The sequence below is a fragment of the Rhinatrema bivittatum genome, chromosome 3 (assembly GCF_901001135.1).
Source record: "Rhinatrema bivittatum chromosome 3, aRhiBiv1.1, whole genome shotgun sequence".
Classification (NCBI taxonomy): domain Eukaryota; kingdom Metazoa; phylum Chordata; class Amphibia; order Gymnophiona; family Rhinatrematidae; genus Rhinatrema; species Rhinatrema bivittatum.
This window is the reverse complement of record NC_042617.1, coordinates 465,650,936-465,674,014: the sequence shown is the minus strand read 5'-3', so window position 1 is coordinate 465,674,014 and position 23,079 is coordinate 465,650,936. Positions and strand designations below refer to the sequence as shown.

Below are 23,079 nucleotides of genomic sequence, written 5' to 3'. Positions count from 1 at the left end.
TAAAGACAATTTTTGTGGCAGCAATCTGTTCGGCACATTTGGTCTCTGAACTGCAGGCTCTTTCTGCCATATTTTTTTTTCTCCATATAGCTCCTGGTGTGGTTCAAGTTCGGACTATGCCCTGTTTTATTTATTTATTTTTTTTGCCCAAGGTGGTCTCGGACTTTTTTGTTATGAGACACGATGGTTAAATCTTTTCAACCTATACAGCGGTCAGTTTTCACCAGCATCAGTTTCTGGAAACAGTAATTATAGAGGCTTCCAAAGAAGGATGTGGAGCTCATTCCAGCCACCATTGTCTTTACATCACATTTTCTAAGATAACACACTAATTAGGACAAGCAGGCTCCTTATACATTAGACTGCAGAAGAGTTTTATTCTTTTTAAAAAGAACCAAGTCTTAGAGAGAGTCTTCACAACTGCATTTCCTATTGTTATAACCAGTTAGGATAGCATTTTCAAAGTAAAGTGAAAGCCCATCAAGTGAGGGCTACAGCAGTTTCCTTAGCACATCTTCACTATGCTTCCATAGAAGATAATCAAGGCTGCTATTTGGTCTTGAATTCATACCCTTACTATTAATTACTTGCTGTTAAAATGATCATGTCAAGAGTTTTGAACAGGCAGTTCTAAGGAGCTTATTTGATTCCGTGAACTCTTGGAAAGGATAATTACAGGTTTCATGGTCCTCTAAAGAATAAGAGCTTAATATAAAATTTCATGTAATCCTCAACTTGCGGGGGCCCCGCTTGAATGGCTGACATTTGTCCTGCTTGTCCATGGAGAAAGCAAAGTTAATTACATGTAGCAGGTATTCTTCATAGACAGTAGGATAAATCTACTGACACAGTCCCACCCTCTTCTCCTTAGAGTTGAAGGTCAGTGTGCTATAAAGTTTTACGACTACCTTGCAGATATTAGTGGAACCACAGTTTAGACTGCTTACCCTGTGTAGGAGGAGTCTGGAACCAGGGAGATACAGCGTGCTCCGATAGGCAGTCCGAGTCGGGGCAGGCAGCAGGCAGGGTAATCCAATAGGCAGTCCGAGTCAGGGCAGGCAGCAGGCAATCAGGAACCGAAGCAGATAATCCAAATAGGCAGGCAGCAGGCAGACAGGAACCAAAGCAGACCGGGTCAGCACAGAGAGAAACCAAGCAATATCCCAAGCGAGAGCTCCAAAAAACACTCGTGGCCGAAGCAGAGAACAAGGGAAAATGCTCTCTTTAAATAGCCCTTTCTCCCGCGCAAACTGAGCCTCCGTCGGCGTCTGACGTCAGGGGGGCGTGGCCTGACTCCGAGTCACGCGAGAATTGGCGCCCATGTCCGCGCGGAGGTGCTGGCGTCCGTGCCTGAGGAAAACGCCCCGATTAGTGCAGGATCGCGCAGCAGATGTCGCCAAACCAGCCCTGCTGCTCCCCGGACCCCGAACGGCCCCTCCCGTGCGCCGCCCTGCTGTGACTCGCGCGGCCGAGGTAACATAAAGACTGAGGAGACTTGCCCAATGGCACTTGGTGGGAATGCTTGTACCTGCTTAGAAAAACCCTGGAGCTTTTCCATCTTGATGGCATAAGATGACATTACCCACTTACATTGGCTGATTTATCTTGCTGTATGGAGAACACTTGTGCTTTTCTTACATTTATATATTGGGATATGTCAGAAACAGGTGTTTTTTTGTGTGTGTGTTTGTCTTTTGTTTTTTTTTTTACCCCAAACATGATGTATTAATAGAATTTGGACTCGTATTCTTATAACTAGAAGAGTAAGTTCATTTAAAGAGTTATGACCAACTTTGTACTAAAATATTAAACATTGCTATATCCATTCTATACATACATGTTAATCATACATAGAAGTAAGTCATTCTGAAAGAACTTTGTCTAAATTGGTTTGTTGTGGTATGAATATTGCCTGAAGACATGCAGGTTCAACAGTCAAATAAGTGGGGAATCACATGATCTTATAGTTCACACATAGAATGCATAAGAAGCCATAAGAGATCTATGGTAGTTATATTTTGTGTTATACTATAGATTGGCATTACAGGTTGAAATTACTAGTCTTGAGAGAAACAGTAGCTCAAGAAGAATATTCCTTCCACATTGATATAGATAAATATTTGTTGTCTAGGGGCAGAATAATTAACACATTTGTTTCAATTTTCTTTAAGTCTCTTGGAGAAAGAAATTGAAAACAAGAAGGCACAGTTGTCTACCTTTACACAACGTTTGCTTTCTATAGAAAACGAGACTAGACAAAATGAGGAACTTTGCAGAAGGCACCAGCAGACCAAGAGACAAATACAGGTAAAGTGAATTATCATTGTCAAAAGTTTTTAGTTTAAAATTTCACTGTTCTCCGTTTAAATGTTCCTTTTTGAAGGAATGAGAGGGAATGTAAGAGTTGTGGTAGTTTTGCTTGTCTGTTTTTAATTGTACATGCTTCAGCTGACACATTTGATTTGTTTTCATAATAGACAACCTGTCCATCTTACATGACTGCTGCAACTTTTTTTTTTCCACCAAAGATGAACAAGGCTTGTAAAGAAGCTTCAGGAATAGTTTCTGGTGCAGATATAATATGGATAATGGAATCTGGTTACCATGTAACAAAAAATGTTAATACCACCTTCTTCCATCAGTAAGCAGGGCTGAATTAGCCATGTCATGTGGGTGACATCATTTGCACTAAACGGACCTCTCTCTCAGCTAGTAGAGCGTTTGATAAAAGCTGCCTTGCAAACAGCATGTTTCAGTGCTATTAAAAAAAAAAAAAAAAAGGAAGAATTAAGAAATTTTCTACTTACTATGTCCAGGAAGAAGAAGAAGACCACAGTCAGTGGATTTAGACTGTTTTTGTAGCGGGAGACTGTCCATAACCGATGGCCACGAACTCTGCTACTGCTGCCTTGGACCGGACCACAACCAGGCCATGTGTTTATAACTGTAGATCGATGTCCCTGCATACTCAAAAACCAAGAGCCTAGAAAATGGAGGAACTGCATATATCTCTTAGAGGCCTTAGTCTGTTCTCCTCCCTCCGTGCAACATATATATATATATATATATATATATATAATTTAAAAATCTTATATACCACTACCTACAAAGCATTGCTTGACTTTACAACATACCATTCAAAATTAACCATCATAGATAAAAATTAAACATCTTCCTAAAATAATACAATTTATAAAATAATGTACATATTAAAAATCCTAAAAAGCAAAATAAAACTCATACAATTTGACAAGACCTGAAAAGATATTTATATTCCCAGATGTAATATTTCAGAAGACAGTCAAACTGGAGGATATTGGATAGTAAAGGCCTGTTTAAACAAATAAGTTTTTAGGTTCCTTTTGAATTATTTGATCAGGGGTCATTCTCTCTGTGAGAGAGGGCTCCAAAGTTCAGGCCTGACAATGGAAAAAGCCGGTTTCTTGAATTTATATTGAATCTTACTATTTTTAATACATGGTCTTCCAATAAAATATAATCAGAAGATCTCAATTGCCTAGTAGGCTTATATGTCTCACCAGGAATTGAGTTGAACAGGAGCTCTTCAAAAGTATCCCCCCTGTCGGCGGGACAGGCCAGATCTTTTGGATTGAGTAAGCTTCATGTGTCGAAAAAGAGGAGCCACGTTCTGCAGAGCTGCTGGAGCAGGTGGCACTCAAAAAGTAATGAGTCTGAGATGCATCGGAGTTGTGGTTCATCTGCGCCGTCAAAGCACATATTCCACAGTATCACAGTAGTATTGAAGCAGAAATCTTCAACACGTTTGATGCTTCGAGCCCCAGATCATTAATCACATCGATCCTCATCACATATACCATCAGGGCAGATTGCACCAAGTCATACAACACTGCTTCCTATGCAGCTGAATGCAAGTTACTCATGATTTTAGCAAAAGCAGAGAAAGATATAATACCTCTATCCCCATAATCAGTGGAGCCCTTATGCCAACAAAATAAATGGAACAAGGATTATGCCTGGAGATTTCAATCCCCTTTTCTCTGTGGTGTCTCTCACATCTAATTGGCCTCCAATTCAAATTTTGCAGAGCCCAGAGGATGTGCAGGTTTCCATACTTGCATCAGAAGAGGATGTTCCACCACTCACACCAGTACAAAAGTCCCATCAACCAAATAACACAGTTGGTGAAAGATTTCTTTACCTCATTGTTAGCCAGATTGAGAGAGTTCTTTCCAACCTCTCCTTTCCAAGAATATCAGATTTACTCACATGTGAAGGAGTCCCAATATTTACAGTTAAGACTGATACTTCATCAGAAACCCCGGCATCTATTTCCAACCCATGGCAGTCATTTGCTGTAGAGTCCAGCCAATCAGAGGATGTATACCACAAGTATACCTCTCCAAGGCAACAGAGGAGCCTTCATCAGTCAGTCACTTCATCACTGGGGGCCTGGATTAGTGTTCTTCACCTGGATTCTGAAGAAGAGTCTATGGAAATCACCTCTGACCCCTTCCCAGAGCCTTCAGAACACTCAATCTCCAGTGGAAGACCTTTCCTATGCCAGATTGTTGAACAAATTAGGAAAAGTGATCGGAGTTAGTGTGCACAAGGATAAAGATTCCTGCGCAAAGCCTTTCAGTCTTCTCCAAATTTTGGACACTTCAGCAGAACCAGCAGCTATCTCCATCCATGATATCGGACAAGAATTAGAAATGAGGATGTGAGAAAATCCTGTTACATGTGTCTCAGTTGTTTGGAAATTAGAACTCAAATATAGAGTGCAAAAATCCTTTGGATTTGGCATAATGCATTTATCTCATCAATCAGTTGTAGAATCAGGGCTTAAAAGAAAACCAGAATATACTTGAATACCCTGCTGGGAAAACATCCCAAGTTATTGGACAATTTTTGTAAGAAGGTATTCCAAAGCTCCATGCTAAATACAAAGATTTCTATCCACCAATTCTATATGATTCAATACTTACATGACTGCAAATACTGTCTTTTTAAAAGTGTAGTGACATCCCTTCTGGCAGTTTTCAGAAACTGAAGCCTTTCCTTCCACCGGGCGAGGGCAGAGTTGCTTAACCTTAGTCACTCCTAGATGCGGAAAAATGTATACACCATTTTATTTGCTCATTTATGAGGCATTTGAAACCACAGCATAAACCTAAACAGCATCCATCGGAGAATTATGCATGGTTTGGTTGAGAGCAGTAGTCTCTGTGATGATGTCCACAAGTTGGCAGACATCCCATGGCTGTTTGCTGAAAAGCACAGATAAATGGTTGCTGAAAGAAAGGGGCAACATGTGGCAGTTCAGTCTCTGTCCACGGGACCAGAACGACATTCTTCTGCAAGGCATTCTTTCTGCAAATATGGTCTTTATAAAAGTGTAGTGACATTCCTTCTGGCAATTTCAAAGATACCGTATGCAGCCTCTTTTTCAGCAACAATTTACAGCATGCACTAGACAGTATGAATGCTATCAGCCTAAACCAGCTCAGCAAGTCCAGTCCAAGCCTAGACCCAGTTTTTAACTACACTCCAAATCCTCTCAGTAGGGGGGGAAGGATCCAGCACTTCCTGGAGCAATGGCTCAAGATCACCAAGGATCACAGAGTTCTCAAGATTGTGGGGTCTGGACACTACTTGTGTTTCTTTCAGCTTCCAATGCTGCCTCATTGCTCAGCTTTCAATTCAGATATGTCCCACTCAGTCAACTCTACCTGGAAATGGAATCATTTCTCAAACATAGGACGATAGAACTTGTTCCTCTGCATTACCAAGCCATGAGTTCAACTCCTGCTACTTCTTTATTCCTGAGAAATCCAGGGGATTGAGATCCATCCTAGATTTAAGAAACCTGAACAAGCATATACTCCTGGAGAAATTCAAAATGAATTCTGTCAACACTATTCTTCCCTTTATCCAGAAAGGAGAGTGGATGGGCACTCTTGATTTGAAGGATGGTTATGCTTATATTTGCATTCATCATACCCACTGGCATTACCTACTTTTCATTGTGGGCTTCTCTCATCAATACAAAGTGCTCCCATTCGGCCTGACAGCACCAAGAGTATTCACTAAATGCCTAGCAGTAGTAGCAGTGCATCTGGATGACTGGTTTGTGATGGAAAATTCCCAGAAAAGGAGTATTAACCTCCCTGAAAACATCAATACAACTACTTCAGTCATTAGGATGTTTGGTGAATTTTGGGAAATCTCTGATTCCTTGCCAGAAAATTGTAGCCTGGATAGATTCCCTCCTAGAGAGCACTTACCTTCCCATAGATTGCACAAATACTTTCAGATCTCTAGTGTACAACCTGTTGGACAAAGAACAGCCACCAGCCAGACTCGTAATGATTGCTTTCAACCATATGGCAATAGCAGTACATGTGGTTCCACTCACCCACCTTCACATACAGTTTTTGCAGTGGAACCTTCATACCCAATGGTTCCAACTCACTCAATCTTAGGCAACCAGAGTGCAGCTTTTAATCAAAATGAAACAGGGTGGCTAGATGCCTTCATTTTTGAGAAAGGAGTACCCCCTTTGGCTACCTCCTCTCCAAGTAATGGCAATAGATGCCTCCACAAAAGACTGGGGAGCCCACATGGACTCCTTTTGAACCTAAGGGTCATTTATAGAAAAACAATTCAAAATCAACCTCTTAGAACTGAGAGCGATCAGGTTCACTTGGACAACCTTCATTCGCTTCCTCCAGGGGAAGAGCATTCTCATTCAAACTGGCAATCCGGAAGCCATGTTCCACATGAACAAACGAGGAGGCACAGGATTATAGACTCTTTGCCAAGAAGCAATAAAGATATGAGAGTGAGTGTGCAAACATCAAGCTATCCTGCAAGTGACCTACCTCCCAGGGATTTCCAACGTGTTGCAGACCGCCTAACGAGAGTATTTCAACCACACAAATAGTCTCTACAGCAATCGACAGCCAACAAATGCTTCAGTCACTGGGGACTTCCAGCCATTGACCTGTTTGCATCAGAGCAAAACAGAAAACTTAGAGTTTTGTTCCATTCTTCTCTGCAAATCTAATTCCACTCAGGATGCTTTTCTCTTCAATTGGAATGCAGAGCTCATGTATGCTTTTCCACCAATACCACTGATAGCCAGAAAGGTGCAAAAAGTTATCAAAGACCCTACCTGATTGATCCTCATAGCTCCAGCATGGCCCAGACAAGTTTGGTTCATGTATCTGCAACAGCTGTACAACAGGCATCCTCCAATCCCTCTCTGATCAGTCCCATCATTATTGACTCAAGAAGAGGGATGTCTGTTTCATCTGAACCTCTGTTCTCTCAACTTCACAACTTAGATGTAGAGCACGGTCACCAAATTCTCTTTATATAAAGAGTACCATTATACTGTCCTCCAAAAAAACAATCAACTTGAAGAGCCTACGGTTTTAAATGGAAAATATTGCCCACATATTGTCATTACAATACCTCGGATCCATTCACGTGTGAACCCAAACAGTTACTGAACTATTTTCTCACCCTTTCTGCGTCAGGTCTTGCCACCTCATCTGTAAGAGTGCATCTTAGTGCCATATGAGCTTACCATACCTAAATCAAGGGTAAATCAATCTCCAGTTATCCCTTAGTTTCTAAGTTCATGAAGGGCTTATGGCATACTAAACCACCTGTACCATGGAACCTAAATGTGGTTCTAGCAGAACTGATGAAGCCACTATTTGAACCACTGGCGTTGGATTCAATCAAGTTTCTAATATATAATATATATATATTTCTTGTATCAATCACACTAGCTAGAAGTCAGCTCCAAAATGCAGTTGCTCAAGTTTTAACCAGACAAAAATAATACAATCATATCTCCCCAGCTTTGATTTCATTGCATTGGTATTCAATCCAGTATTGCATATATATTACAAAATATTGATGCTAATACACAAGATTTTAACTAGTCAGAACACTGTTTGGCTTGGAGCATCACTACATTTTTATGTCCCTCAAATAACACTTAGATCAGCTAATAAGGTATTACTGGAAATTCTCTCCGTACATCGCACGCATTTCAGTGAAGTTGAGAGAACTCTCTCGATTGCCATCCCAACACTCTGGAATTCCATGCCTGAAGTCTTTTGAGTTATGAGAAATTCAAAAGCTCTCAAAAAAGCCTTAAAAATTTGACTTTTCAAAGTAGCCTTCAATAATAATCACTTATTTATTTATTTATTTAAATTCTTTTAATATACCGATGCTCAAGACAAGGTCTTATCGTACCAGTTTACAATGAAACTAGGGAAAAAAACAATTAACAATATATAGAAGGTAAAGAGTTACATTAAACAAGGGGAATAAACTTGGGCATTGGAAGATAGGAAAGATTCAAAATAATACAACTAGAGAGTACCAAAATGGTAACGAGACAAAAGTAAATTAACAAATGGAATGTAACTAAAGGTTGCTGAATTCAGCTTGATAGTTATCTCAGGCAGGTGTTATCATAACAGGGGAAGTAGCGTGTCGGGGGGGGGGGGGAATGGGGAGAAGGTGGGTATGTGATAGAGTTAATAAAGGTTGAGAGAGGCTTCTTCAGCTGTATGCTTGGGCGAACAGCCAGGTTTTCAGTTTCTTGCTGCACATTCTTATGCAAGGATGTTACTTGTGTGTTACAAGATACTTTTTGTGTTTTTATGAATGTATTGTTTGCTGTGTGTTTTTTAGCATTGGAAACTGCTTTGAGCTCCACTGTAAAGGTGGTATATAAATATCTGAAAATCAATAAATAAACTTCAGGCCTTGGTTCATTATCCTCCTTATATGTAATTCTTCCACAATAGGATAATGCTCCACACTTAACCTAAGTTTCTTCCAAAAGTAGTATCAGCTTTTCATATGAATCAATCTATCATGTTGCCTACATTCTTTCCAAGTCTACATTTTCATGAAGGGGGAAAAAAACCTTCATACCTTATACTGTTAAAGGGCAGTGGCTTACTGCAAGAGAACTCAGCACCATCATTAGGTTTTTCAACTGTCTTCTACTGTCCTAACAGATTAGGCTAGCAGTGACCAAACACACAATGTCCAACTGGCTAGCAGACTGCATCTCACATTGCTGCTGTCTACCAGGCTTACAGATACCATCAAAGCTCATCAGGTCAGAGCTGCTTCAGTAGCTCATTTACTAGCAATATCACTTGAAAATATCTGCAAGTTATAACATGGTTGTAAGTACACACCTTTACATCCCATTACTATCTGGGCAATCTCTCAAAGACTGACAGCAAATTTGCATAGCCTGTTCACCCAATAGTCTACTCTCCATGGTAGAGTCTGGATTGTTTACTCAGGTAACACTTCGCTGTAACATTCTGCTCGGGATTCCCCACATTGTCATGGCTAATTCACCCAATAGTCTATTCTCCACGGTGGGGTCTGGTTACTTACTCAGTAAATGCTCCGTTGTAACCTTCTGCTTGAGACTTCCTACGTATCATGGCTAATCCAGCCCTGATTAGCGATGGAAAAAGCAAGGTTTTTTGTTTTGTGTGGGGTTTTTTTTTACTGTAAACGGTGTTTTCTGTAGATAGCAGGATGAATTAGCCATGCTAAATACCCGCCTTTCTTCTTGGAGAGTCAGCTACCTAGCTAGGTTTGCCCTAAAATCAACTGAAGGGGCTTACGAGGCAACATTTGCATGGTAATTCCCATACTGCTTGTAGAGGATAAGCTTTACTAGCTGAGAGAGAGAGGTCTGTTTGCTGCTGCCTGCCAGATAATGTCATTCACTTGTCTTGGCTAATTCATAGTGCTATCTACAAAAAACCCCATTTATAGTAAGCAAACTTGCTTTCTGCTTCAAAACAATTTCATCTTTCACTGGTGGGCAGTGAGAAAGTCGGCAGTAGCAGAGATGAGCATTAGCAGTAATTCTTCAAAAATTAAAATTTTACGTTTTCCTAGATTTTTCGTGTTTTCCCTGGATTTTAGTGCTCGGTGGCACATATGGCCTGCTTCACCTGCTTGTTTTATGTGATTGGGCCTGTCTTTGAAGAGTGTCTTTGCTCTAATAATTCTCTTGGTTTACTAGTATTAATAATTAGTATTTTTATAACACTGCCACAAGTGCAGCAGTATGTGGTGGTGATAAGTACTAATATCCTTGGCCCAAAATGCTGACAATCTAAATTCATACTTGAGGTAGTGGAAAAAAAGGGATCTGAACCCTGGTTTTCCTGTTATACAACTTGAAGAACTTGAAAAATTCTACACACAAATGAAAATGCAAGAGCATCAAGGCACCAACTGAATTCTAGTTGTTCAGACTTCAGTGCATATTGCAGGGCTTGGGTATGGTAAAAGTTCCAAATGTTCTGAAGCAGCCTACTTAAAGACTCTTAATTTCTTTCCTGGCTGGGCTTTCTTACACTTGAATGAAAAGACTCCAGGGTTCTGAAGGTCCCCTTTTTTATGGACTCCTTTACACTGATTGAGTTAGCCCTGAGCAAGCTTGTGTGTACTCTTTGTAGGGTACCATAAAAAAGTTGTAAATTAATTAATGTAACTTGTACAACTGCATCAGCATAACATCTTTACAATTTTGCCATACACAGGCCAAATTGCACCTTATACAATTTGCTTGCATGCTGCATCAATGCCCATGCTTCCTATTGTGTCAAGTTTCTTCCTTGTAATGGGTATGAATGCAGTGATGCCAATGTAGGTGCTCTTTGTGTAGTGATTGCCTGTTTGCATATTTCTTTGTCATCTAATTCACTATTTACATGGAATTATGAAGAAATTATATGAATAATCTTAACTGTTCTGTGTGTATTTTATGCTTTCAGACAAAAATGCAAAGTATGCATGCCACTATAGCAGACCTTGAGAATGTAGAAGAACAGCAGTCAGTGGATATCTCCACATTGGTAAGAAATCTAAATTGGCAGATAAGGGCTATAAGGTCCACCTAATCTGCCCAGTTTGCCAACTTTTGTAATGCCATAAACTACAGTAGATCTCTAGCTTTCATTTTAGTGTGGTTATAATTAATTATAATTAAGAATCTTCTGTGTTTATCCCACTGGGAAGCTGTTTCATGTATAGAGCACCCTTTGAAGAAATTCTGTATGTTCTAATATTACTCTTGCATCTCCCCATTTGAGCCTATCATAACCTCTTGTTCTAAATTTTTTCTTTTCCAAGGTTTGCTTTTTGTGCGTTACTTATACCTTTGAGCTACTGAACATCTGTCATATTGCCTTATCTCCCCCTTTTCTCTAGGGTGTGGTGTGTGCATGTATATATATAGAGAGAGATAGGCATTTGCTTATTTATATTTAGGTCCTTAAATCTCATATCACACAGATTTTGGTAAAAAGTGTACAACTTTAGTAATCCTTTACTGTACTGCTGTTACCCTGTCTACATCCTTTTGAAGGCACAGTCTCTGGACACACTGTTCCAGATGAATTATCATTACAATCTTCACAGAAGCATTATCACCTTTTATTTCTATTAGTCTTGCCTTTCTATTCATCCCACCATTCCTCTAGCTCTAGTTTCCCCTTTCCATGTTGCAATGTTTTGTTGCCATGATATTATTAGATAAGAGCACCCTGATATTGGCCCCCTGTTTGTGCAGATCTGTATCTAATAGAGATGTGAATCGTGTGATCGATCGTCTTAACGATCGATTTCGGCTGGGGGGGGGAGGGAATCGGATCGTCGCAATTTTGTTTTTTTAAATATCGTGTAAATCGTAAAACGGGGGAGGGCGGGAAAACCGGCACACTAAAACATCCCTAAAACCCACCCCGACCCTTTAAAATAAATCCCCCAGCCTCCCGAACCCCCACCAAAATGCCTTAAATTACCTGGGGTCCAGAGGGGGGGTCCCGGTGTGATCTTTTACTCTCGGGCCTCTGTTGCGTTGTAGAAATGGCGCCGGCGCTACCTTTGCCCTGTCATATGACAGGGCAAAGGTAGCGCCGGCGCCATTTTGTTTTTTGTCCCCCGATGTCAGGAGCATAGGAGATCGCTCCCGGACCCCCGCTGGACCCCCAGGGACTTTTGGCCAGCTTGGGGGGGCCTCCTGACCCCCACAAGACTTTCCAAAAGTCCAGCGGGGGTAGACCCGCTTTGCCGTACAAAATGGCGCCGGCCATACAGTGTATGGCCGGCGCCATTTTGTACGGCAAAACAACGTCAGGAGCGTAGGAGATCGCTCCCGGACCCCCACTGGACTTTTGGAAAGTCTTGTGGGGGTCAGGAGGCCCCCCCCAAGCTGGCCAAAAGTCCCTGGAGGTCCAGCGGGGGTCCGGGAGCGATCTCCTACGCTCCTGACGTCGAGGGACAAAAAACAAAATGGCGCCGGCGCTACCTTTGCCCTGTCATATGACAGGGCAAAGGTAGCGCCGGCGCCATTTCTACAACGCACCGGAGGCCCGAGAGTAAAAGATCACACCGGGACCCCCCCCCCCGCCCCCCCACTGGACCCCAGGTAATTTAAGGCATTTTGGGGGGGGTTCGGGAGGGTGGGGGATTTATTTTAAAGGGTCGGGGTAGGTTTTAGGGTTGTTTTAGTGTGCCGGTTTTCCCGCCCTCCCCCTTCCCCTCCCCCTTCCCCCGATTTACGATTTTTGACGATAAATCGGGGGAATTCCTATTAAATATCGCCTCTAACGATTTTTGACGATTTAAAATATATCGGACGATATTTTAAATCGTCAAAAAACGATTCACATCCCTAGTATCTAACCGCTTATTTACTCCTACACCACATACTGAGTATGGCCCTGATCTAAATCTCTCTTCACTCAGTAATACAAATTATTCAAATGTGTTTGGCACAATCTTAATGACAAACCATGCTGCCTTGGATCCTGCAGAGTTCACTATATTTTTACTGAAGACTGCACTCTTGTTAGAGAAGACATAGAAAGTTATTGGGATAATTCTTTCCTTGTGTAAAGGTTTTTTATATATACATTTCTTAGAAAACAGGAGGCCACTTCATAGGCACTGGGAGCACTTCAAAAGATCAAATGCTATGTAATGGATATTGACAATATTGTATTTCTTTATTTAAAAATGTATAGCCCTCCTATCTTAAATTCTAGGCTAGTTACAAGTATATGTTCATAGTAAATACATCAAATTATTATAAAAAAAAAACAAAACTCCATATAATCACAAAAAATAGTTTAAAACCCAAATATAGACATAAAATTAAATACAAGATAAAACCTAAAGTACTTCTCTACAGGTGCCTCTAACACCTTTTAACAATCATGAGCAGAAATTAAACTTAGTAACTTAATATTTAAAATGCCTACTCAGTTATCTCTAGTATAAGAACATCGTTTAAAATCTTTCTAATAAAATTAATTTAAATGCCTGTTGTAAAAAACGAGTCTTTAACATTTTGCAAAACGTCTGCAATGTCTGAATTTTTATCTGGTAACAACGGTCTGTCTTGATGCGGTTTTTAATAAATTTCTTGTAAATCAGCAGCAATGTTTTCTTGAATGCGAAAAATGGTTGTGGGTTCCTTCACTTTAATAGTAGTCATATTTCTCACAGGACAAGCAGGATGGTAGTCCTCACACATGGGTGACATCATCAGGATGGAGCCCAGTCACGGAACACTTTTGTCAAAGTTAGAAGTTTGACTGGCACCTACTAGGCATGCCCATCAGGGTTCCCCCTTCAGTCTCTTTTTTTTTCCATGCAGCAGTAGCCACGCGGGTTAAGGAGCTCTCTAGAGATTCCTGACAGGAATTTTCCGCACGGAACTTTCACAATTTTCAAAACATTTTACCCCATAAGGGTCTCCCCTATCGATTCCATACTCCGTGGTCGAAAGGTAAGGCTTTACCCTCGTCTGCAGTAGATTCCCGTCAAGTTTTCCCTTTGGGGTCTACCAGCCATCGACTGCACCGTGGCTAAATTTTTGTCGAGGCCATAGTGTCGGGTTTTCGTCTGTGCCCCAACTGTCCTCAGACAGTGTCCATCACAGACCTGCATAGAGTTTGTGTGCTGTGTTTCGGGTCCGACCATGACATCCTAACTTGCACCAAATATCCCCAAATGATGCCGAAGGGCCGTAAGGCCCACTCAGAGAAGATGGAGTTTCTTTTTCAGTCAAAACCCCCGACTCCATCTACCGCTTCGACATTGTCTGAGCCGGTACCATCGACCTCTCGCCAGCAGCGGGACACCGGTGCTGCCCGACCAGCATAGACTACTCCGAAGGTGTCGACTTCTTCCTCATCACCTCAGGAAAAGGACCGAGGAGAACATCGGGAAAAGCGTCACCACTGGCATTGAAAGGCTCAGTCCGCTGATCCAGGCAAGCCCTCGGCATCAGCGTCGACAGATCCACAGACAAATCCCGTCCAGAGAAGGCCCCATCCTCTTCTGTGACCGGGTCACCGAGGCGTTCCCCCACCTTCATCGGTGCAGGGAGCCACGACTCCATTTTCACCGATGGACTCTCCGGCAACGCCAGTGCTGCATCCTACTCCGGACCTGGGGTTCCACGCCCCAGGTTTCTGCGAGGAATTGGATTGGATGATCCAAGAGGCTATCGGTAAAGCACTTCAGGGCTTCCGACCTCCATCTGCGCCGTCACCGATGCCAGCCCCAGTCATTGACCCGATACCCACGGTGCTTGCACCGCTTCTAGGCAGACTGGATGTGCTGATCGGTGCACTTCCACCGGTGGAACCGAGAATACCTTTGTCATTGGAAGATGATGAAACACTGATACCCATACCGCCGTCTGGGAAATTGTCACCAACTTGCCCAACGATGTCACCAGTTCCATCTGTACCTATACTGCCATCGGTACCGCATCATCTGCCATTGATGCCTAGGCCTGATCCTTCAGGACTAACGCCATTTCTTCCCTCTGGTGATCCTATGGGAGCTGGGGATCAGCCTTACGATCCTTGGACCGATGATTCTTCCCAGGATTCTGATGATCTGTCTTCAGAGCCCTCTACCCCTGAGGAAAGACGATGATCTCCTCCAGAGGATCTGTCCTTTATTAATGTCATAAAGGAAATGTCTGAAACGATTCCATTTCAGCTTCACACAGAAGAGGAATCGAGGCACAAGATGCTGGAAGTACTCCAGTTTCTTGATGCCCCTAAGGAGATCATGTCTATTCTTATTCATGAAATCCTAATTGACCTGCTGAAAAGGAATTGGGAGCACCCAGGCTTGGTGCCACCTGTCAGCTGAAAGACAGATGCCACCTACCTTGTCCAGACAGCCCCTGGGTTTCAAAGACCACAACTGGATCAACATTCTGTGGTTGTGGAGTTAGCAGGAAAAGAACAAAGGTCCCTTGATGCATTTGGCAGGTGTGTCTTCCATGGCTCAATGCTCATTTCTCGCATTGCTTCCTACCAGTTATACATGACCCAGTATAACAGAGACCTTTTCAAGAAGATCCAAGATTTCTCTGAATCTTTACCAGAACAATTCCTGGATCATTTCAATAGTCTGGCTCAGAAAGGTCTAGATGCTGGAAAACATGAGGTCCGCGCTGCCTATGATATTTTTGACACCGCCTCCAGAGTGTCTGCAGCGGGGATTAGTGCAAAATGGTGGGCCTGGCTGAAGTCCTCAGACCTACGACCAGAGGTGCAGGACCAGTTAGCAGACCTACCCTGCGCTGGAGATAATCCCTTCGGGGACAAAATCCAGGAAACTGGCACAACTAAAGGACCACCATGAAATGCTGCGCCAGCTTTCCTCAGTACCTTCTGACATTCCGAAGGGACTCTAAGCGACTGTCTTTCAAGCCACGGAGATGATATCCTCCTGCCACTCGAGGTCATCCTTCCAGGCCTTACCAGAAGGGTCAGCCCAGACAAGCCCGACCTCAGAAGACCCAGCCAGCCCCTCAACCGGGCCCAGCTGCTGGGTTTTGACTCCTCGCTGGAGAGCATAAGCCAACCTCCTCTACCATCCGTACCAGTCGGTGGTCGACTGTGCCACTTCACCAACATATGGCACACGATCACTTCCGACCAGTGGGTCCTGGCTATAGTGTCCCAAGGGTACCACCTCAACTTCCTGACTGTGCCGGAACACTCCCCACCTCGGCCAACGTGGGGGTCATCCGACCATTCTTCTCAACTGGAGGAGGAGGTTTCCATCCTCCTCGAATCCCAGGCAATAGAACCGGTGCCCCTCTCCCAGCAGGGGCCAGGGGTTCTATTCTCTGTATTTTCTCATCCCAAAAAATCAGGGGGCATTCGTCCCATCCTGGACCTACGTGCCTTGAACAAGTATCTGTAGAAAGAAAAATTCAGAATGGTAACCCTGGGTGCCCTACTTCCTCTACTGCAAAGGGAAGATTGGCTTTGCTCTCTAGATCTTCAGGACACATACGCACACATTGTCATCACTCTGTCTCACCGAAAATTCCTTTGGTTCCTAGTCGGCCTCAGGCACTTCCAGTACCGGGTCCTCCCTTTCGGCCTGGCGTCCTCACTTCGAGTCTTCATCAAGTACCTCATAGTGGTCGCAGCCTACCTGAGGGGTCAAGGAGTCCATGTCTACCCTTATCTCGATGATTGGTTGATAAGGGCTCCAACCCAAAACCACGCACTAGAATCCTTATGTCTAACCCTCAATACACATCTGTCTCTTGGGTTTCTAGTCAACTATGCCAAGTCCAAACTAGTTCCATCTCAAACCCTATCCTTCATAGGAGCAGATCTGAACACCATACAGGCAAAGTCCTTCCTCCCTCGGGATCGAGCTTAGACTCTCACGTCCCTGGCACAATACCTCCAGGCTTGAGATTACTCGACAGCTCGTAGTTTCCTCATCCTGCTGGGTCATATGGATTCCTCTGTGCAGGTCACGCCCATGGCCTGCTTGACCATGAGAGTGACACAGTGGACCTTGCAATCCCAGTGGGCTCAGGCTTATCCAAAGTCCAGCATTGTCCACGTTACCAAGCAGCTCCGCCTGTCACTGGCCTGGTGGATGCAACACTCCAATCTTCTTCAAGGCCTTCCTTTTCAGGCTCCAGAACCTCAGATTATTTTGACAACAGATGCCTCCAATCCTAGGGTGGGGTGCTCATGTCAACGTCTGGCAGACAAGTTGTCGAATCTTTCATCCGCACAAGTGGTCCTTCAACCCCACGGTAGCGAACACATTCTTTCAAAGCTGGGGTTATCCACGACTGGCCCTCTTTGCGTCCATTCACAACTGCAAGGTAATGAACTTTCACTCGCAGCCGGCACTCACAGCCGAGGGACGCGTTCGCCCTCTCATGGTCCATAGGTCTCCTTTACGCGTACCCTCCACTTCCACTCATCTCCAAGACTCTCATGAAGTTACGAAGGGACAAGGGCTCAATGATTCTGATAGCCCCTCACTGGCCACGCCAAGCCTGGTTCCCAGTCCTCCAGGACCTCTCAGTACGCCAGTGCGTTCACCTGCGGACAGACCCGCTACTGATAATTCAGAACAACAGGCGCCTGTGCCACCCCAACCTCCCGGCCCTGTCTCTGACCGCCTGGATGTTGAAAGGCTGATACTCCGACCCCTTAACCTTTCGGAGTCGGTATCTCAAGTCCTGGTAGCTTCACGAAAGCCTTCAACGAGATGCTGTTATCGCTCTAAGTGGAAAAGGTTTACGGTCTGGTGCACGTCTATGTCCATCGACCTCTTCGCTTATTCCACTGCAAAGTTTCTGGACTATCTCTGGCATCTCTGTCAGGCCTGAAAACTTCCTCTAAAAGAGTACGTCAGTGCAGTAGCCGCTTTCCAGAACGGAGTAGGAGATGTCTCTATTTACATACATTCCTTAGTCACACGCTTCATGAGAGATTTGCTCCACCTGAAACCTCCCTTGCGTCCTCCGGCCCCTGCTTGGGACCTTAACTTTGTCTTGGGGCAGCTCATGGAACCTCCATTTGAGCCTCTCCAATCCTGCGATCTCTGCTATCTCACCTGGAAAGTAATTTTCCATCTCGCTATAACATCCGCTCGCAGAGTTAGTGAGTTACAGGCATTAGTCACCTACCCGCCTTACTCTAGATTTCTGCACGATAGAGTACTCCTCCGTACACACCCTAAGGGGTAGATTTTCAGACGAGCGCGAACAGCCTACTTTTGTTTGCGCTCCAGGCGCAAACAAAAGTACGCTGGATTTTAGTAGATACGCGCGGAGCCGCGCGTATCCACTAAAATCCTGGATCGGCGCGCGCAAGGCTATCGATTTTGTATAGCCTGCGCGCGCCGAGCCGCGCTACCTCCCCCCGTTCCCTCCAAGGCCGCTCCGAAATCGGAGCGGCCTTGGAGGGAACTTTCCTTTGCCCTCCCCTCACCTTCCCCTCCCTTCCCCTACCTAACCCACCCGCCCGGCCCTGTCTACACCCCCCCCTTACCTTTGTCGGGGGATTTACGCCTCCCAGAGGGAGACGTAAATCCCCGCGCGCCAGCGGGCCTGCTGCGCGCCGGGCCGCGACCTGGGGGCGGGTACGGAGGGTGCGGCCACGCCCCCGGGCCGTAGCCACGCCCCGTACCCGCCCCCAAAACGCTGCCGACACGCCCCCGGAACGCCGCGACGACCGGGCCCGCCCCCCGACACTCCCCCGACACGCCCCCCTCCGAGAACCCCGGGACTTACGCGAGTCCCGGGGCTCTGCGCGCGCCGGGAGGCCTATGTAAAATAGGCTTCCCGGCGCGCAGGGCCCTGCTCGCGTAAATCCGCCCGGTTTTGGGCGGATTTACGCGAGCAGGGCTCTGAAAATCCGCCCCTTAGTTTTTACCAAAGGTAGTGTCAGAATTTCATCTTAAATCAATCCATCATTTTACCTACTTTCTTTCCAAGGCCCCATTCAAACCCAGGACAAAGGGCTCTTCATTCCCTGGATTGCAAACGTGTCCTGGCATTTTATTTAGACCACACGTCAGCCCACAGGAAATCCACCCAACTATTTGTTTCCTTTGATAACATCAAATTGGGAAATCCAGTGGAAAAACAGACCCTTTCCTCCTGGCTGGCTTACTGTATCTCCTTCTGCTACCAGCAAGCAGGCATTCCGCCACAAGACCGTGTGAAAGCATACTCTGTAAGGGCCGTTGCAACTTCAGTGGCACACCTTCGTTTGGTTCCACTTATCGATATGTCAAGCTGCGACCTGGAACTCTCTCCATACCTTCACAGCCCATTATTGCTTGGATAAGGCTGGCAGGCAAGATTCCATTTTTGGCCAGTCTGTTCTGCGCAACCTATTCTCAGCTTAATATCCATCGTCCTACCAGCGACCCGTTCTGGGTTTTCAGGATGCCCTCCTCCCAAATCCACCCCTGTTATTGTACCTGTTGCATGCCTTTGGGTGCATTTGGTGCATTGCTCTAGCATCCTCAACTCTCTATTCACCCATGTGTGAGGACTACCATCCTGCTTGTCTTGTGAGAAAGCAAATGTTGCTTACCTGTAACAGGTGTTCTCACAGGACAGCAGGATGTTAGTCCTCACGAAACCCGCCCGCCACCCGCAGAGTTGGGTTCGCTTGTGATATGTTGTTTTATTTTTCGCACATACTTATACTATACACAAGACTGAAGGGGGACCCCTGCTGGTTGCAGGGTTGGTGCCATGCTGGGCATGCCCAGTAGGTGCCAGTCAAAGTTCTAGAAACTTTGACAAAAGTATTCCGTGCCGGGCTCCATCCTGATGTCACCCATGTGTGAGGACTAACATCCTGCTGTCCTGTGAGAACACCTGTTACAGGTAAGCAACTCTGCTTTCTTCAATGTGATGTACTTGCAAAATAAAATTGTTTACTTTTAAAAAGGTATTGCATTAATTTCCTTGCAAGAGATCTGAAAAATCTCTCCAGCTATTTGGTATTATTGCAGTCTTCTGGTAAACATAAACCATCTATCTTCTCTCTGCTTCTTATATCCTTTAATCTCATTTTGATTAAATGAGTAGAATTAAGAACTTTAGAACGTAACAGAAGGAGGTGTGTGTTGTGTTGGTTTTAATTGACATTTTTATGTACTTCATCAGAGCATTACTGAGTATCAATTACGAAAGTATGCATATATTTATTAGTTTTTTAACAAGGCTATTTGTTATCAATTATTGTACTTGTTAGTATTTTGTTTATTTCAATTTGAATGTTTTAATTGTAACCCACCTAGAGTCAATGATAGAGCAGGTAATAATTATTTTAAATAAATAAAACAAAGTGCTGTTGCTATGTTTGGCCATCTGTCCATACACATGTATCTGTTTCTCTTCATGGATGGATTTTGATGATATTTGGTTGGTGAGTCTCTTACTGAGTTGTCAGCACTCCTGACAAATTTCAACCAATTTCATGCAAGAGGGTAAGCGCTCGATAGATGCACTAGGAGAATGGGGCCATCTGTAATATGGCAGGAGTGGATAACCAAAGTCAAAAACACAAGATGTATACACTTCTCTAATATGTATTAACATTTTTTTAACATTTCAATTTTAGAAAATGTAATCAGTGGATAAAATAGTTATAGATTTTGTAACTAAAAATATTTTTATATCCATAGAAATCGTTACTTGATCTTATTTTAATGGCAGCGGAATCGTATGCTTTTGACACTTTTTTTTATTGTATCTTTTGTAAAAATCCTTATTTTGGGTGCGCATGTCATGGTAATTTTGAAGGTGACCTTTCTTTTATAATAGAATTTCTTCATTTTCCCTACCAAACTAGTTCAGATGAGTGGGTTGTAACTGTCTCACCCACCCCCTCCTCCACCAGAAACCGGACACAGAGAAAAACTTTTTAAGCTGCTTCTATAATCCCTTAAAGTTTAGTGCAGCAGGGCACTTAGTCAATATTTCTTTGTCTCTAGCAGATAAGAACATGCCATACTGGGTCAGACCAAGCAGTGGCTATTTTCTAAGTCAACTTAATTAATAGCAGGTAATGGACTTCTCCTCCAAGAACTTATCCAATCCTTTTTTTAAACACAGCTATACTAACTGCACTAACCACATCCTCTGGCAGCAAATTCCAGAGTTTAATTGTGCATTGAGTAAAAAAGAACTTTCTCCAATTAGTTTTAAATGTGCCACACGCTAAATTCATGGAGTGCCCCCTAGTCTTTCTATTATCTGAAAGAGTAAATAACCGATTCACATCTACCCGTTCCATTCCCCTTATCATTTTGGTAGCCCTTCTCTGTATTTTCTCCATCTCAATTATATCTTTTTTGAGATGCGGCGACCAGAATTGTATACAGTATTCAAGGTGCGGTCTCACCAATGAGCGATACAGAGGCATTATGACATTTTCCGTTTTATTCACTATTCTTTCTAATAATTCCCAACATTCTGTTTGCTTTTTTGACTGCAGCAGCACACTGAACCAACGATTTCAAAGTGTTATGCACTATGACGCCTTGATCTCTTTCTTGGGTTGTAGCACCTAATATGGAACCTAACATTGTGTAACTATAACATGGGTTATTTTTCCCTATATGCATCACCTTGCACTTATCCACATTAAATTTCATCTGACATTTTGATGCCCAATTTTCCAGTCTCACAAGGTCTTCCTGCAATTTATCACAATCTGCTTGTGATTTAACTACTCTGCAAATTTGATGATCTAATTCGTCGTATTTCTTTCCAGATCATTTATAAATTTATTGAAAAGTAAGGGTCCCAATACAGATCCCTGAGGCACTCCACTGCCCACTCCCTTCCACTGAGAAAATTGTCCATTTAATCCTACACTCTGTTTCCTGTCTTTTAGCCAGTTTGCAATCCACGAAAGGACATCGCCACCTATCCCATGACTTTTTACTTTTCCTAGAAGCCTCTCATGAGGAACTTTGTCAAACGCCTTCTGAAAATCCAAGTATACTACATCTACCGGTTCACCTTTTTATCCACATGTTTATTAATTCCTTCAAAAAAGTGAAGCAGATTTGTGAGGCAAGACATGCCTTGGGTAAAGCCATGCTGACTTTGTTCCATTAAACCATGTCTTTCTATATGTTCTATGATTTTGATGTTTAGAACACGTTCCACTATTTTTCCTGGCACTGAAGTCAGGCTAACCGGTCTGTAGTTTCCCGGATCGCCCCTGGAGTCCTTTTTAAATATTGGGGTTACATTTGCTATCCTCCAGTCTTCAGGTACAATGGATGATTTTAATGATAGGATACAAATTTTTACTAAAGGTCTGAAATTTCCTTTTTTAGTTCCTTCAGAACTCTGGAGTGTATACCATCCGGTCCAGGCGATTTATTACTCTTCAGTTTGTCAATCAGGTCTACCACATCTTCTAGGTTCACCGTGATTTGATTCAGTCCCTCTGAATCATTACACATGAAAACCTTATCCAGTACGGGTACCTCCCCCACATCCTCTTCAGTAAACACCGAAGAAAAGAAATCCATTTAATCTTTCCGCGATGTCCTTATCTTCTCTAAGTGCAGATTTTGGAGTAGCAGGAGAGAAGATAAGCCTTGGGAACAGAGGATTTGAAGTTCCACTTTCCTGGAAAGGGCTGGATAGAGACCTAGGGGGCTCCCATGTGACAACTACAGTGGCTGCTTTTCCTCCCACCTTTAAGGAACAAGCACAGGCAGAAGGGTTAGATCCTCAGACCATTTCCCCAGGGTCCTGAAGGGCAAAGAAGGGGAATGCTCAGGAGGACAGCAATTGTTTTTTGCAGATTGCAATATAAGTTTAAAAAAAAAAAGTGAGTGCCACTGCAGGGAGTCTTGAGTAAATGGCCCTTCTATCCATGTATGTCTATGTCCATGCAGGGACATTGTTGGCACCGGCACAAAGGGCCCATGTCCCAAATCCAAAGATCAGTGCTCTGAACCTCAGATGCGGTCTCCACTAAATTATTTAAAACCCCCAAATGATCCTGCCTGCACTATCCATTACTAATTTGCTGCTCTAGGAGTCAAGGCCACTTGACTACACTGGGACCCTGCTGACACGAGAGGAGGCTGCTGCCGTCAGCGGGGCCAGCACTGGGAGGGAATTTGCTGCTATCAGCAGGGCTCTCACCATGAAGGGGGCTGCTGAGTTCCTGTGGCCATGTG

At 43.7% G+C, this 23,079-nt stretch overlaps 1 protein-coding gene across 1 annotated transcript in view; it reads left to right on the top strand.

The window, feature by feature from the left end:
* SMC6 (structural maintenance of chromosomes 6) overlaps positions 1–23,079 on the top strand; it is a 317,112-nt gene that overhangs the window by 144,191 nt on the left and 149,842 nt on the right. The window contains 2 exon segments of the mRNA XM_029595951.1: positions 2,172–2,307; positions 10,827–10,907. Of these exon segments, the coding sequence (XP_029451811.1) occupies positions 2,172–2,307; positions 10,827–10,907 (217 nt within the window).